Source organism: Fonsecaea pedrosoi (genome assembly GCF_000835455.1).
Source record: "Fonsecaea pedrosoi CBS 271.37 unplaced genomic scaffold supercont1.2, whole genome shotgun sequence".
Taxonomy (NCBI): domain Eukaryota; kingdom Fungi; phylum Ascomycota; class Eurotiomycetes; order Chaetothyriales; family Herpotrichiellaceae; genus Fonsecaea; species Fonsecaea pedrosoi.
The window spans coordinates 795,163-807,964 of NW_013550614.1; the positions used below are offsets into that span (position 1 = coordinate 795,163).

General features: G+C 51.0%; 6 protein-coding genes across 6 annotated transcripts; 4 read left to right on the top strand and 2 right to left on the bottom strand.

The window, feature by feature from the left end:
* Window positions 1-661: 661 nt before the first annotated feature.
* Window positions 662-1,962, bottom strand: Z517_02250 (uncharacterized protein; the record flags this gene model as incomplete). The annotated part of the gene is made up of 3 exons (XM_013431361.1): window positions 662-1,093; window positions 1,186-1,549; window positions 1,616-1,962. The coding sequence occupies 3 exons, from the start codon at window positions 1,960-1,962 to the stop codon at window positions 662-664; spliced, it is 1,143 nt and encodes a 380-aa protein (XP_013286815.1).
* Window positions 1,963-3,983: 2,021 nt separating this feature from the next.
* Window positions 3,984-4,494, top strand: Z517_02251 (uncharacterized protein; the record flags this gene model as incomplete). The annotated part of the gene is made up of 4 exons (XM_013431362.1): window positions 3,984-4,069; window positions 4,127-4,234; window positions 4,370-4,397; window positions 4,453-4,494. The coding sequence occupies 4 exons, from the start codon at window positions 3,984-3,986 to the stop codon at window positions 4,492-4,494; spliced, it is 264 nt and encodes an 87-aa protein (XP_013286816.1).
* Window positions 4,495-4,923: 429 nt separating this feature from the next.
* Z517_02252 (uncharacterized protein) lies at window positions 4,924-7,957 on the top strand (the record flags this gene model as incomplete). Its single annotated transcript, XM_013431363.1, has 5 exons — window positions 4,924-5,055; window positions 5,110-5,382; window positions 5,470-5,646; window positions 5,701-6,020; window positions 6,073-7,957. 5 exons carry the CDS (start codon window positions 4,924-4,926, stop codon window positions 7,955-7,957), a joined length of 2,787 nt encoding a protein of 928 aa, XP_013286817.1.
* A 643-nt stretch (window positions 7,958-8,600) lies between these two features.
* Z517_02253 (proteasome subunit beta type-3) lies at window positions 8,601-9,304 on the bottom strand (the record flags this gene model as incomplete). The annotated part of the gene is made up of 2 exons (XM_013431364.1): window positions 8,601-8,744; window positions 8,870-9,304. 2 exons carry the CDS (start codon window positions 9,302-9,304, stop codon window positions 8,601-8,603), a joined length of 579 nt encoding a protein of 192 aa, XP_013286818.1.
* A 733-nt stretch (window positions 9,305-10,037) lies between these two features.
* Z517_02254 (uncharacterized protein) lies at window positions 10,038-11,599 on the top strand (the record flags this gene model as incomplete). Its single annotated transcript, XM_013431365.1, has 2 exons — window positions 10,038-10,174; window positions 10,234-11,599. 2 exons carry the CDS (start codon window positions 10,038-10,040, stop codon window positions 11,597-11,599), a joined length of 1,503 nt encoding a protein of 500 aa, XP_013286819.1.
* A 422-nt stretch (window positions 11,600-12,021) lies between these two features.
* On the top strand, window positions 12,022-12,742 carry Z517_02255 (uncharacterized protein; the record flags this gene model as incomplete). The annotated part of the gene is made up of 3 exons (XM_013431366.1): window positions 12,022-12,085; window positions 12,324-12,452; window positions 12,690-12,742. 3 exons carry the CDS (start codon window positions 12,022-12,024, stop codon window positions 12,740-12,742), a joined length of 246 nt encoding a protein of 81 aa, XP_013286820.1.
* Between the last annotated feature and the right edge of the window lie 60 nt (window positions 12,743-12,802).

Consider the following 12,802-nt stretch of genomic DNA (forward strand, 5'->3'; position numbering starts at 1 on the left):
TGGTTCATTTTGGATTTTATATTCTTCTGACTTCTGTCCAAGACATGACCCTTTACCGAGTACAGGTAGGTTCTTGACGGAGTATTTGGAAAGTGAACATTGCGAAGGCTAGCATGTAGCATAGCATAACATGAAATACAGCCATAGTTACTCCTCTTCCTCCTGCTCTTCCTTCTGTATCCGACGAAGAAAGATAGAGGGATATAGAGACTATGTACCTATCTAACTAATAACCAGATACAGGAAACCTCGGGTGATTCGCGTGTCAGGTATTGATAGCTCCTTGGTGTTTACTTGATTGTTCTCTGTATGCATATGTATATGTACCTAGGCAGCTAGGTAGGCACCATATCCTCGTCCCCGCTGCGCTGCGCTCCCTGGCGCCCGCTCGCTTGACTAGTCTTGAAAAGGGAAGAAATTCAAAGAAAAACCCAAGGAGAAAAACAGAATCAAAATCATACCCAAAATCGTGTCTTGTCTGTGTGTACTCAGTATGTGTCATTCGTTCATTCATTCATTTCTTACTCTCGGAGATGTTTCCATCTCTAAAACCACCTGCAACATACGACATACTCCTTTCCTTCGACGCACGCGCGCCCACAACTCACAGTCCATAGTTGCTGGCTGAACTGGGCTGAGCTGAGCTGAATCTTCGGTGCGGCTACACGCGGGGTTTCTTGCGGTACTTTGAAATCAAGTCGTCGCTGAACAGGTGGTTCTCGCCGCCCAGCATGCCCGCCGTCACCATCTCGTCGTCGACGAGCTCGCGCAACATCGAGTCCAAAAAGCTGCGTTGTTCCCGGATGAATGCCTTGGTGGCCTTGGTGTCGAAGCGGCGGGCTCGCTTGCCGTCTCGGATCTCCTTCAGGTGGGCGCGCACGCGCTCCTCTAGCATCTCGAATCGATACTCGGCGTACTGCGAGTAGAGCTCGCGGAGATCCGAGATGGGACGCACCGTGGTCAAGACAGTGTCGTCCTTGATGAAGGCAGACTTGGGCCGGAACGAGGTCACCATCGAGATGCGTTCCGTGGTCCCCAGAGCCCGTAAGGCTTGGTGCTCGATGTAACGACCTTGAAGGACGATGGCATTGCCCTATCATATGTTAGTAAGGTTGACGACGACGATGACGACGACAACAACAAGGACACGGCAAACAGTTTTGCAGTCTGGCTTGGGTGACTTACCATTGCCGGACCGCGGACCTTCATGATCTCGCCAGTCCCCGTCCTCAGCGCTGTCTCACCACCCACCATGTTGGTGCAGTCACTGAGCATTGTGACACAGACAAAAGGATAGCTGTCTGTGTGCCAGTCGACAATAGGCTGGTCGTCTTCATACGGACACCCCGAAACACCTTCGTCCGCTTCTCGATGCGATTTCTCTTCCAGCGCTTGCTGGACGGCTTCGCTTTGTTCCTTGGTGTTGCTGGAGATGTTGATGTGGGCAATTTCGAGGTCCATGGCGGGGACTAGTTCGACACCGGCGATCTTGGACACAATCGAGAGGACCTCGGGGCTTCGCCAGGCATCATATACAAATGGTGCATATCTATTTTCCATTCGTCAGTACCCTGTCTGCCTCAACGATGATCCTCATGGCATTAATGACACATACTCAGGAGCAAACCCTCGCAGTTGGCAGTGCGCCAGTTCGCTAGAGTACTTGCAGTTGTCCCACACTGGCTTGCTCAAAACCTCTGCCCTCATCTGCTGAATTGCTTCCGCGGTGAACAGAGGAAAGGGCTCCGACACGGCATTTGGCGAGACTCCCATCTCAGAGAATCCTATCTCCTTCATCGTCCATATCTTGTTGGGGGCTTGGTAATTGAGATGCTTCGCTGCGTCAAAGGTAGGTCCACTCGGGGCTCTGGGTGCCATGTTGCTGAGGTGCAGGTCTGATCGTTTCCTCTTCACGGTGCCAAAGGCTGGTGCTTCTGGAGCAAGAACATCGGCTGAAGCCATCTCCCTTGATGATGTCGATTATATGTACTTTGGACGGACCACTAGCAAACAATTGTGACGGGTGGTGACCACTATATAGTGCGAAATGAGCAATCAAAGCAAACCGGATGACGACGGTTTTGTGAAGAATGGAACAAAAGGTCAACAAACACTTGATAATCATGGGACGTTTGTACAATCAAGCAAGAGGAGTCAGAACTTATACCAACGCTCCTTTCAGTCACTCTTCAGTAAACATGGACCCTCCTAGGTAAGGTGTATGTGGCTCCAAGCAGCTTTGAATAGGCCACGCCAGCACCAGATACCACTAGGAGTCCGGATGAGGTTTGAACCCAGAAAATCCTCCACACTGTCAACTGTTAGCTCGTGGAATCAGATTGTGCATGCAAGCAAGACACAGTAAAGAGTACTCCACCAGATAGGGCAAGGACGGAAAGAAACAGTTCTGGATTGAGGGAAGCGAGACGTCCAACTGCAGGTCAACAACTGTCCACAGCGTCACAATTCGCTCACAGAGTTGCCCGTCTTATCAGCCGGCCAACAGCCCTTATCATTGATCTGCCTATCGGGAAGGCTTGACTTTTGAAATGCTCGACAGGTGTGGATCGTGGATGGCTTCCATCGGTCAGGCGATTGCAGGCGCCCTTTGGCGAAAGCTGGGGGATGTCTGCGAAACAGCTTGTGGAGACCATCAGAGTGCCATCACGACAGACAGACAGACAGACGACTACCTCGTCTTCCACGGATGGAAATTCTTGCTTTGTTCGGATTAAAAACACTGCCCATTGCCTGCTGCATTCTTCTCGACCCCGGTGACGGACCTGGATCCTGTCATCTTTCACATGTGTCAACGTGCAGCTGTAGGTTTGTCTCTCTGGCCGCACCGAAGTGCCTTTCGGATGTTCTTCCATCCAACGGTTTTGACAACGGTGTAAACAGAGAATGCATATGACATGTGTACATCACCATGGATCACCAAGGTGAGGAACATGGCGGATAGGTGTCAATTTATGGGACCATAGCCGCAGTATGTCTGATGAGGCAGCCCAACTCTATGTCGGTGTGACTGGTGAACATCTCTAAAAGGGTTCCTATTATTCATTCTGCAGCCAACAGCACACGCAGAGAGGGGTCCGACAGCATCGCTTATTGAACTTGATGGTTGTGGATGACCCCCGCTGTGAGGTGGTGTATGGATCTGTTGACCAGATATGGTAACGTGCCGGGATGGGCAAGGAGCTGTCTCTGGGCCCTGTGTGCGATCCGTTTGGCCAGAAGACAGAATCCACCTCTGAGAGCTCGCTGAACCTTGCAGGCATCCTTGCTTGTCCGGTCGACACAGGGAAGTGCGGTCCACAAATGCAGATGCTTGCACATTGTCAAGGTTTGATATAGGGATCGACCATCAAGTGTCCTATGTGCTTTGTGCCGAGCATGGATGAAGATCGTGAACTGGGAGGGTAGTCAAGGAGCCGTGTAGAACAATGAAAGGGTGCCTGATGCAAACCCTGGATTGAACTGCTATTTACGAGTCAGTCACATTTGGTTAGTGGATTGAGCGACGGTCACCCCGAGAAGGACGTGATCACGCTGAGGAGAGTTCATCTTCCATCCCACAATTCAAAGATAGGTTGATCCTGAAATAAAAGGATAGCACACTAGAAATATGTGCAAGCAGGGAACGCACTAAGGCCTGGGGACAGGTCAGCGGAATTGGAAGTAGCCTGCAATGCTGGTAGACTGCGCTTGGAGGGTGGGAGGGCAGAGGGCCGGAGGGGTAAAAGCAATGATATATTGTGAGGTGGAGGGCTTGCTTATCGATAACGCAGTTCGGCAAAAGCTTCCCTGTTTGCCTGTCGAGCCTGTTAAGCGCAACAGGGTTAGTGCCGTCTGTGCCTCACTAAACTCATCCGCCTAGTCGGCGAGTCGGTATCGCAGGCACGCAGCCAGCAGTGATCGACGCTTTGCATCAAGCACCTGCAGCTACTCTGGCAACGCTACCCTGTTCACCAAACATCAACATGGCGTCTTCTGCGCAATCAGATCAGGCTGCTTCTTCAGAACCACAGATTGATGCTTGGGAGAAATCAAAAGCGACCTTCCAATCGTATGCACTTCGCAATAACACGTACAGAGACATGAACCCTGCTAATGTGTGCTCCAGGAAACGAACATCCGAATATTACGATCCCTGCCAGGAGTTTGCGAACAGGAGTATAAAATGCATGCACAGGAATAAAGGAGACAGGGAGATGTGCCAGGACTACTTTAAGTGAGTGATCCCATTTGGCGCCGGTCGTCGCCACAAAAGGGCCGGCTTCATCGAGGTTGGGCAGCGATGGGATGCATGCCTCAACTACAAAGAAAGCGGTACGGCATGAGGCTAACAGCACGGTCACTCACACAGAGCCTACCGCGACTGCAAGAAAGAATGGGTATGACAACTCGGTTCCAAGCACATCACGCCAAAACACTGACGAATTTGACCAGACTGCGAAACGGAGAGCTGAATCGGGCTCGTGGTTTGGGTGATCACTGAGGTCATTTCTTGGTATTTTGGGAACTCTGAGGCGAATATGGGAGGATTGTACAAAAGCAGAATTGATACCCTCTGTCAAGGCATAGCGTGGGAGTACATATACATGAAGACCCGAAAAGAATTTCTACTCCAAACCACAGTACGAGAGCTGGTCCCCTACCGGACTATATTGTAAGAATAGGCAAAAAAGCACCAAAGGACGCATCTAAATCTCCTTTAGAGTACTTCTGACTCAGATCCTACGAAAGACCGAGTCTCACTTTGCTGTAGCCAATACCTGTAGCTTCCCAGATTTCTGTTCCTGCCTGACTCGCAGGGTCACGCAACTTTGGATTTCAGCCTTGCCCACACAACTTCCCCGCATCGTAAACTTCGCGCTCATAATTCCTCCTCGAGGGCACGGGTCCCGTCATTCCCTGAACATGTCCGATCCGAGCGTCAGCGAACGAAGAATACGGCCGATTCAAGATGCCGTTGCGAGTGCGAACTGGAAGCAGGCACTGCAACTTTGTGACAAATGGTTCAAGAAAGGTGAACGGTCTGACAGGTTTCTGGTAAGCGTTTCAGTATCGCTCACTTCGTAGAATAACCTTTTCTAACCATGACAGGCCCTGAAAGCCTTCGTCCTGGTGAACCAGCCAGACAAGACCCAATACGACCGAAGCCGGGAGGAGGTTCTGGACCTCTGCAAGCGTACACCCCCCCTCACAGAACCAGAAGCCATCTACCAACTTCAAAATGCTCTCAAAACCCTGTCGCTACACGAAGAGAGTCCGAAGCTCTGGGAAAGGGCCCTCAGCGTTAAAAAGGATGACAGGGATTTGTACATGAGATGGCTCAACCAAGCAGTTGCAGACAACAACTGGAAGAGTGCTCAAAAGGTGTGAACATATAAAACCAAACCAAGCAAAAGACCATCCACCTCAAAACAGCAAGAAGGGACTGGCTGACATGGGGCCATCCGCCAGGCCACCATGGGTTTGCGGAATTCCTTCTCCAAGGATAGAGACTACGAGTTCTGGAACATCCTCATGTGCCACCTGATCCATATGCAACAAGACCTGCCTGAAAAGGAGCGCAGCTTGTTTGGAACCCTTGCGTATCGCATGATATCCAAGGCCGCGGAGGCGATACCTAAGAATGAGGTGCGTCTTGAGACCGTTTTCGGTAGAAGCGTCGAAAGACTTACCGGTCAGCAGGAACAAGCATCTCCTTCCACGAAAGCAATCGCGGAATCGGAAGAAATTGCGTTGCTTGTCCAAGTCTTCAACGCCACGGGCCATGTCAAAGAGACGGTCAAGCTTTTGCAGGGACAGTCGCTGAACATGCAATCTCGAGTCGGCAAACAGGACCCTCAATTAGTGCTCTCTCTGCTGCTTGATTCTTTGCAGGTATCAGAACAATGGGACGATGCTTTCAAAGTGTGCCAGGATCTGTTGTCCCAGCCAGAACACCAGTCAGACGACCGTATCTGGGATCTATGGATGGAGTCACGATCGAAATTACCAGAGGGCAACGGGTAAGGCAGCTGGGAGACAACATACGGCTACATTCCGCTGACATCTACGCAGGCTAGATACACAATGCAAAGAGCTCCTTGATTCTGTGTGCACCATCAGGCCGATTGTCCGCGCAGCTTACCTCGCGAAGCTGAAGTTTCAGCAGACTCAGGACGACGAAGCCAAGCAGGACGGTCTACTGCAAACTTGCAAAGACTATTTCGAAGCGTTTTCATCCAAGCCCTTTTGCTTCGATGATCTGAAGAAGCCTCTCCAACACCTTGACAAGGCTCATTTCGATCAATTCCTGCACACAGTCTCTAGCCATGAGGGCAATCTGGTACGGCTATTCGGCCTTAAATTGGCGTATAGCACACTTCCACCAGATGCATCCAGCTCGGAGCTCCTCGAATTCACGCACAGAGCATTACAATTATACCAGACGTCCTTGTTCGAGAGCCCTCCGTGCCCAGAGGCAGCCCTCCTCGCAGTTCTCGCAATCCTTCGAATTGCTAGCAGCAAAAACTCGCCTTCGATGGCCCTGTTCGCCGTCATAGTTCTTCAAATCACTCGCTTAAAATTCGAAGATTATTACATTCTGACAATCCTGCTGGTTCAGCTCCAGTCCCATCTGGGATTACTTTCTTTAGGTATGGACAACTTTGTGAAACTCAGTGTCAAAAATCTGCAGTGGGAAACAGTTGGACATTGGATCCTCACAAGAATATCCTCGTTGCATCCAGCCTCTGTTACGGCCCTGCAGGACGATTTTGACCCGCTTTGGGCCGTAGACACAGGACTTACAGTTCTGGAGAATGCGGACAGTGCTTTGGTCAGAGGAATTCGCGAAGGCTTGCGATTCAACAGTTACTCAAACATCCAGAACAGCGTGAAGATGAGGTCGGAGATTGAAAGCAGCCTGGTCAAGCAGATCTATGCCATCGAGGAACGGAAGATCCGGCGATGGCGAGGGGAGCCTAATGACCATACAGTCTTGCCACTAACAGACCCTTCGAAACCCCTTGTCGACAAACGAGATTTCGGGTATATGCCTGACTATCGTGAAGAGGACGGTCAACTGCTGGCGAAGTTTCGATGTGGACCTCTTCCGAAAGAAAGATGGATACACGCCATGGCACTGTTTGACAATATAGCCACTTATCTGAAAGCAGAGGTGGCATCGCACACTTCCCTGATAGCAACAGCGTACGAGAATCTGAAACAGGCGCAACTCCACGTGTCCTGGCCTGCTACAGAAGACCTATCGGCGGAAATGACAGAAGCTGAACGAGCCAATCTTACATGCCACAAGATTCTCGCCCAGGCAATAACTTTGTTCAAAGAAGGCAGCATCAGCACGCCTCAGGCATCTCAACAGAACACCTCCACATCTCTTTCAGACATCCTTTCCGACCTCAAAACCTGGCTTTCGTCCGCACTCGCGAGCCGCAGGAATAGTACCTCTGGGTCGATCATTGCAGAGATTCGTGTACCATCGTGGGAGGATCTGCACGGAAGCTTCACACAACTTGAGACGTTGCAAGCCATTGCAAACCTCACTTCCCTGTTGACCAAGAAGACCCAGAAGTCCGCGAAATCTTCGAAGGCTGCTTCAGACTCCATCCCCAAGGGCCTGATCTCTGAGATACAGTCACTCATCACCGACCTCGAATCTCAAATCCTTACAGATGTCCGGGAGCTGAAGTCATCAATCAACGAACCCGGCGTGCTCGGCAAACTGGTAGACTTGGGAATGGCACGACGCGCCAGCGACGCCGAGGGGAGCGACGGTACCGAGGGAGACGCTCTCCCTGGTGGTGAGAAGTGGGAGAATTTGATTGAGAGCATCTGTGACGAAGTGACGATGGAGACCATCTGCGGGGAGATCAAGGATAGCTGGGATGATGCACTCGATGGGGTTTTGGGCGGAAAGGGCAAAATTCGGGTTGGAAGATGAGTAGGAGGCCAGCGAAGACGACCAGGAAAAGGGGTTGAGGATAGAAGAGAGACGAGAAGCGGGATAAATGGAGAGACGGAGACAAATGGGAAAGAAAAAGCACGGACTACCGATTAACAGAGGTACTGAATACTGTATTAGGGCGATTGGGTTCACATTCGTTTGTTGTGCTCAACACTTTATACCTAGGTATCGAGTATGCATCCTCCGTTTGGGAGATTAGAGCTTCCTTTGGCACGTTATAGGAACAGGAGCTGCTAGACATCCTATATGTAGACAGACATGACATATGTGGGGCGCTCTCTCCCTCTCACACACACTTTATCACTGAATGTAGGTGTTAGTCTGGTGAAGCTCATATTCCGGGTGTACTACGCACACAGGTACGCAGAGACAGATATACAGACAGACAGACAAATAGAGAGCGAGAATGCGGAAGCAAGGGAATCAAGAGAGGCATGACAACGCCCCCAAAGTTTTCCATACGGGAAGAGTAATAGGAACGCCATATGCCATTTACCCGTTTTCCGTGTGTGTGCTAGATGCTGTTCGCGCACGTATCCTAACCCTCCGCCCTCCTTCTGCCAGTATGCGTTCTTCACATACAGTACAGACTCCAAACTCTGCTCGTCGGCCCCGTCATTTAGTCTTGCCGCCCCTTCAGGAGTCTCTTGGTCACCTTGTCCTTCTCGATGATGTAGACATGTGCGCCCCAGCCTGACAAGGCATCTCGATCCACGGCGTTCAGTAGGGCTTGCGAAATAGTTTCAAAAAGGTCCTCCGGTTCCTGGTAACGAGCATCGTTAGACTCGACATTGCGGCAAACATGGGGATAAATATACGCCCTGCCGTGGTTTGCATGGCGGATAGATAAGAAGTGGTCTGTAGGGATTGCGCATGGATGTGTCTCACCAAATCCGGCTCCCATAGTCCTTCACACGTTCCAAACAGCTGGTCACTCGCGGTGCCCGCCACGATGAAATCCTTTGCAAAGTCAATGCAGCCTATACTGTCAAACCCGCAGATGAACGGTTTGCCCGTTGTGTGATTTATCCCTGCAAGCACTGGGCTCACAAACCAAGGTCCAAACCGCCGCTCGTACAGTGAACTGCTGACCAGGTTGGCCAGTGTCTGAGGTGAAATGTTTCGTTCTTCGCGTAGTCGATACATGTTGACCTTGTACCGGAAGGTGTCACTGACTGTTTGTACATCGGTCGCCAGTCCCGTCAAGCCGAGAAAGACACTGGGAGCATAGTTGAATATCTTGGGGAAGTTGTTTGACACCGTCAACGCTTGCATGCCCAGTCGCAGGTCGCAAGCTATGGCAACGCAGTCCTTTCCGACCATCGCAACACACGCACCGCCATCTGAATCACATATTAGATTGTATAGGAGCAGGAGGTCAGAAGAGAGAGGTACTGATATCGAATGGAGAGCTCTGTAGTGGATTGGTTAGCAGTGAAGAGCGACGGTTTTCTGACGATGAGGATTGCTTACCATCCTGCAGACGAGAAAGATTCAAGCAAAGGAGAAGGAATAGGATTAAGACAAGCAATTAACAGGGCGTTGAGTCAAATGGCGGATGTAAGTGACAAGATCTGGATAACTATCGATCTCAAAAGGCCAGGGAGGGATGCGCAGGCACAAAATGCAAACGCGTTTCCGCAGGCACGAGGCTGATGCTCAACTGAGGCTAGTGAGGCTCAAACTGGAGAAGCTGGCGCTAGAAGCTACAGGGGCCAATAGGCGGCAGTCTTACCTAATTCCTCCGCCATGACGCTTGGTGACGCCGACCTTTTTGCCTGCGGCACGCCTGCACACGCCTATGATGGCCCTCTTTCGCCGCTACTGGATCGTTAGTAAAGCTGCAACAGCATCCAACACATTCCATGATAATATGGATAGCAGCCTGCAACCCCATCTGGGTGGATGAACACTTTCTAGCCACTTCTACCAAACACTCTATTCAACTTACAAAGCCCGACCATTACAGCTGCTATCCAGACCATCTAACTCCCTCTAAACATAAGAGTTATCCCCTCCACGCAACCCCACCAGGCTGTCGCCCTGACGATCGAAAATGGCTTCTCACGTAGTGGTGATCGACTCTACGGCTCGAAGAGCCACAATCAAGACTACCCCGGGTAAGAACCTGAGTGAGGTTCTAGAAGAGGCGTGCACGAAATTGGGAGTCAACGCCGCTCAATATGGTTTGAAGTACGTTTCATCCTATGGATGCCTGCGCACACCCAGGTTTACTGATAGTTACTTTGCAGGCATAATAACAAACCCGTCGACCTCTCCAGAACGATTCGCCTCTCGGGTCTTTCCTCAGGCGCAAAACTAGAACTGGTCCAACTCTCTAAATCGGCCGGCGTCGTCTCAATAGCCCTACAATTGCCGGAATCAGAAGCACGAGGTGTACCCAACGCCAGGCTTACAGACAAGTTTCCCAGTTCGACCACATTATGGCTTGTGCTCAGGAAGTTCGAAGCCGGCGTTGCGGGCGGGGGTACTCCCAGTACTCGGAATTTTACTGCCAGAGGGGTACCATCAGCGAGCCAGGGCAGTTCGGGTGGTGGCAGACTGTATTATGAACAGCCGGTGATACAGGTCATGAACAGAGAATTGGCGTCGTTTACGGACCTGCAAAAATCTCTGGCACAGCTGGGTCTCAACAGCGGTACAGCTCTCTTGAGGCTGAGTTTTCGGACAACTGAAACTCCGCTAGAAGAGGCCATGGCGCAGATACAAAGCTATTTCGACTCGGTCGAGGGAACAGCTGCTCAACCGCCGCGCCAACAAGAGACTTCGGCTTCAAGTGAGCCACAAACTGGATCGGCCGAGACTCAGCCAGAGTGGAATGAGGAGAGACCCTCGCAGCTCCCCCCTCAAGCCCAAGAAGAAACATCAACATCATTACCTTCACAACCTGAAACTTCGAGTTCGTCAACGAGTCGTCCGGTCTCCGTATTCCGGCCGCCGAGCTCATCCACTCCTTCGGCCGCCCTCATGTCTCACAACGAAGCAGACTATACCCCCACAGTTGAACACGCCCAGGTCCACCAAAAACTGCTACAGCAGAACTCAAGAAATGTGCGGCTACCGACTGAAGCCGAGCTTGCTGCCCAAGCTCAAGAGGAAGCAGCCAAGTGGGCTGCGGTAAAGGAAGTCGAGATAAAGGTTCGATTCCCCGACCAGAGTGCGGTTAGCGCCAGATTTGAGCAGGGCGACACCGCAGCGGATCTGTACAACTTTGTACGAGAGTGTCTGGAGGAGCAATACCGAACAGAGCCTTTCATGCTTCGAAATCCTGGTATCAGAGGAAAGAACGAAATCATTCCAGACGACAGCGCGAAGAAACTAATCACAGATCTTCAGCTCAAAGGGCGAGTGCTAGTCACATTTCAATGGGATGACCATAAGGCCAGTCTTCAAGCGAGGAGCGTAAAGTCTGTACTGAAGGTGGAGTTGAGGGAGCAGGCCCAAGAAGTGAAAGTGCAGGATCTCCCAACTGTGGATGTCGAGGCTGACGAAGAGCCTGGTATCAAGGTCAATCTGGGGACTAAGGACACAAGCGAGGAACCCGGGGATGGCAAGAAAAGGCTGCCAAAGTGGCTGAAGGGTTTGGGCAAGAAATAGTCCACCTCAACGAGAACAAACGCGCCGGACTTCTGACGTCTGAATCACATGTGATACCTTTGAAGCTTGGATTGCGTAATACTCAGACAAAATCCAACACAGACTTCTCGGTGTGAGGTCATAGAAAGGGAGAATACCCCTGTGTAGTTGCACACTCGCCGTTAGCTGTGTTGGTCAGATGAGTACGATGCAACAGGTACCTACCAATTACAACAGGATGGTTCAGCCTCGTCAAAAAACGCTGGGTTATCTCCGACAAACTCCGACGCTAGTAAACTGCCGAGGATCCCCCGCCCACAATCGCATTTTCAGTTTTGACAAGCAGCCCGCACCGAAACTGCGATTGGGAACTATCTCACCAAGTTCAAGTCTGCAACGCCCGTCTACAATCTCCCCTGTCGATCGATTTTGAACACTTCAAGATGCCTTCCGAAGTCACCGATATCAAGCAATTCCTCGAGATTGCCCGCAGAAAGGATGCTAAAGGTGCGACACTGCAACTCTGAACCAAATATCATTTCCTGCGACATGTTCCTCTTCAAGTGTGGTGCCTGAACTGCCAGTGCTCCTGCGCCTGGCAGAGTACCTACGACGCAAATCATGCCCTGAAACCCCCTCTGAAAGTCCATCTCTCTGTGAATACAGGCACTCATAGCGACCGTCACTTGCCGTACAATGAAGAGCAGTCCCAGTGATTTGCTGACTCTGTTACTGCGATATATAGGTGCCCGCCTTAAGAAATCATCAAAGTCGAAGGACATCAAGATGAAGATCCGATGCAAGCGGTACCTGTACACCCTGATCCTCAAAGACTCGGACAAAGCCGACAAGATCAAGCAGAGTCTGCCGCCCAGTAAGTCTAGTCTCATCCCGGTACAGCTTTGAAGAGCGAGGTGTTTGTGGGGCATATTTGTCGGGTCTGAAGTGCGGTTTGTCTGCATTGGATTGGAAGAAAGCGGCATAACTCGCAAAGGGCTGCCAGCACCGAAGACTTGCCCGCCGATGGAATTCATGCCCTTTCCACATTGGCCCACACATAAATATCTTGCGCGAACTTAGCCTTGACTAACACTCACCTTCCTACTTACAGCGATGCCCTTCGTCGAAATCGGCAAGAAGAACAAGAAGCCCAAGAAGAACTAAAGGTCTTTTGCTTGTTGCCTCCAATATCGCTCAACTTGGTCAAAAGTGGTGGGGGGGTTG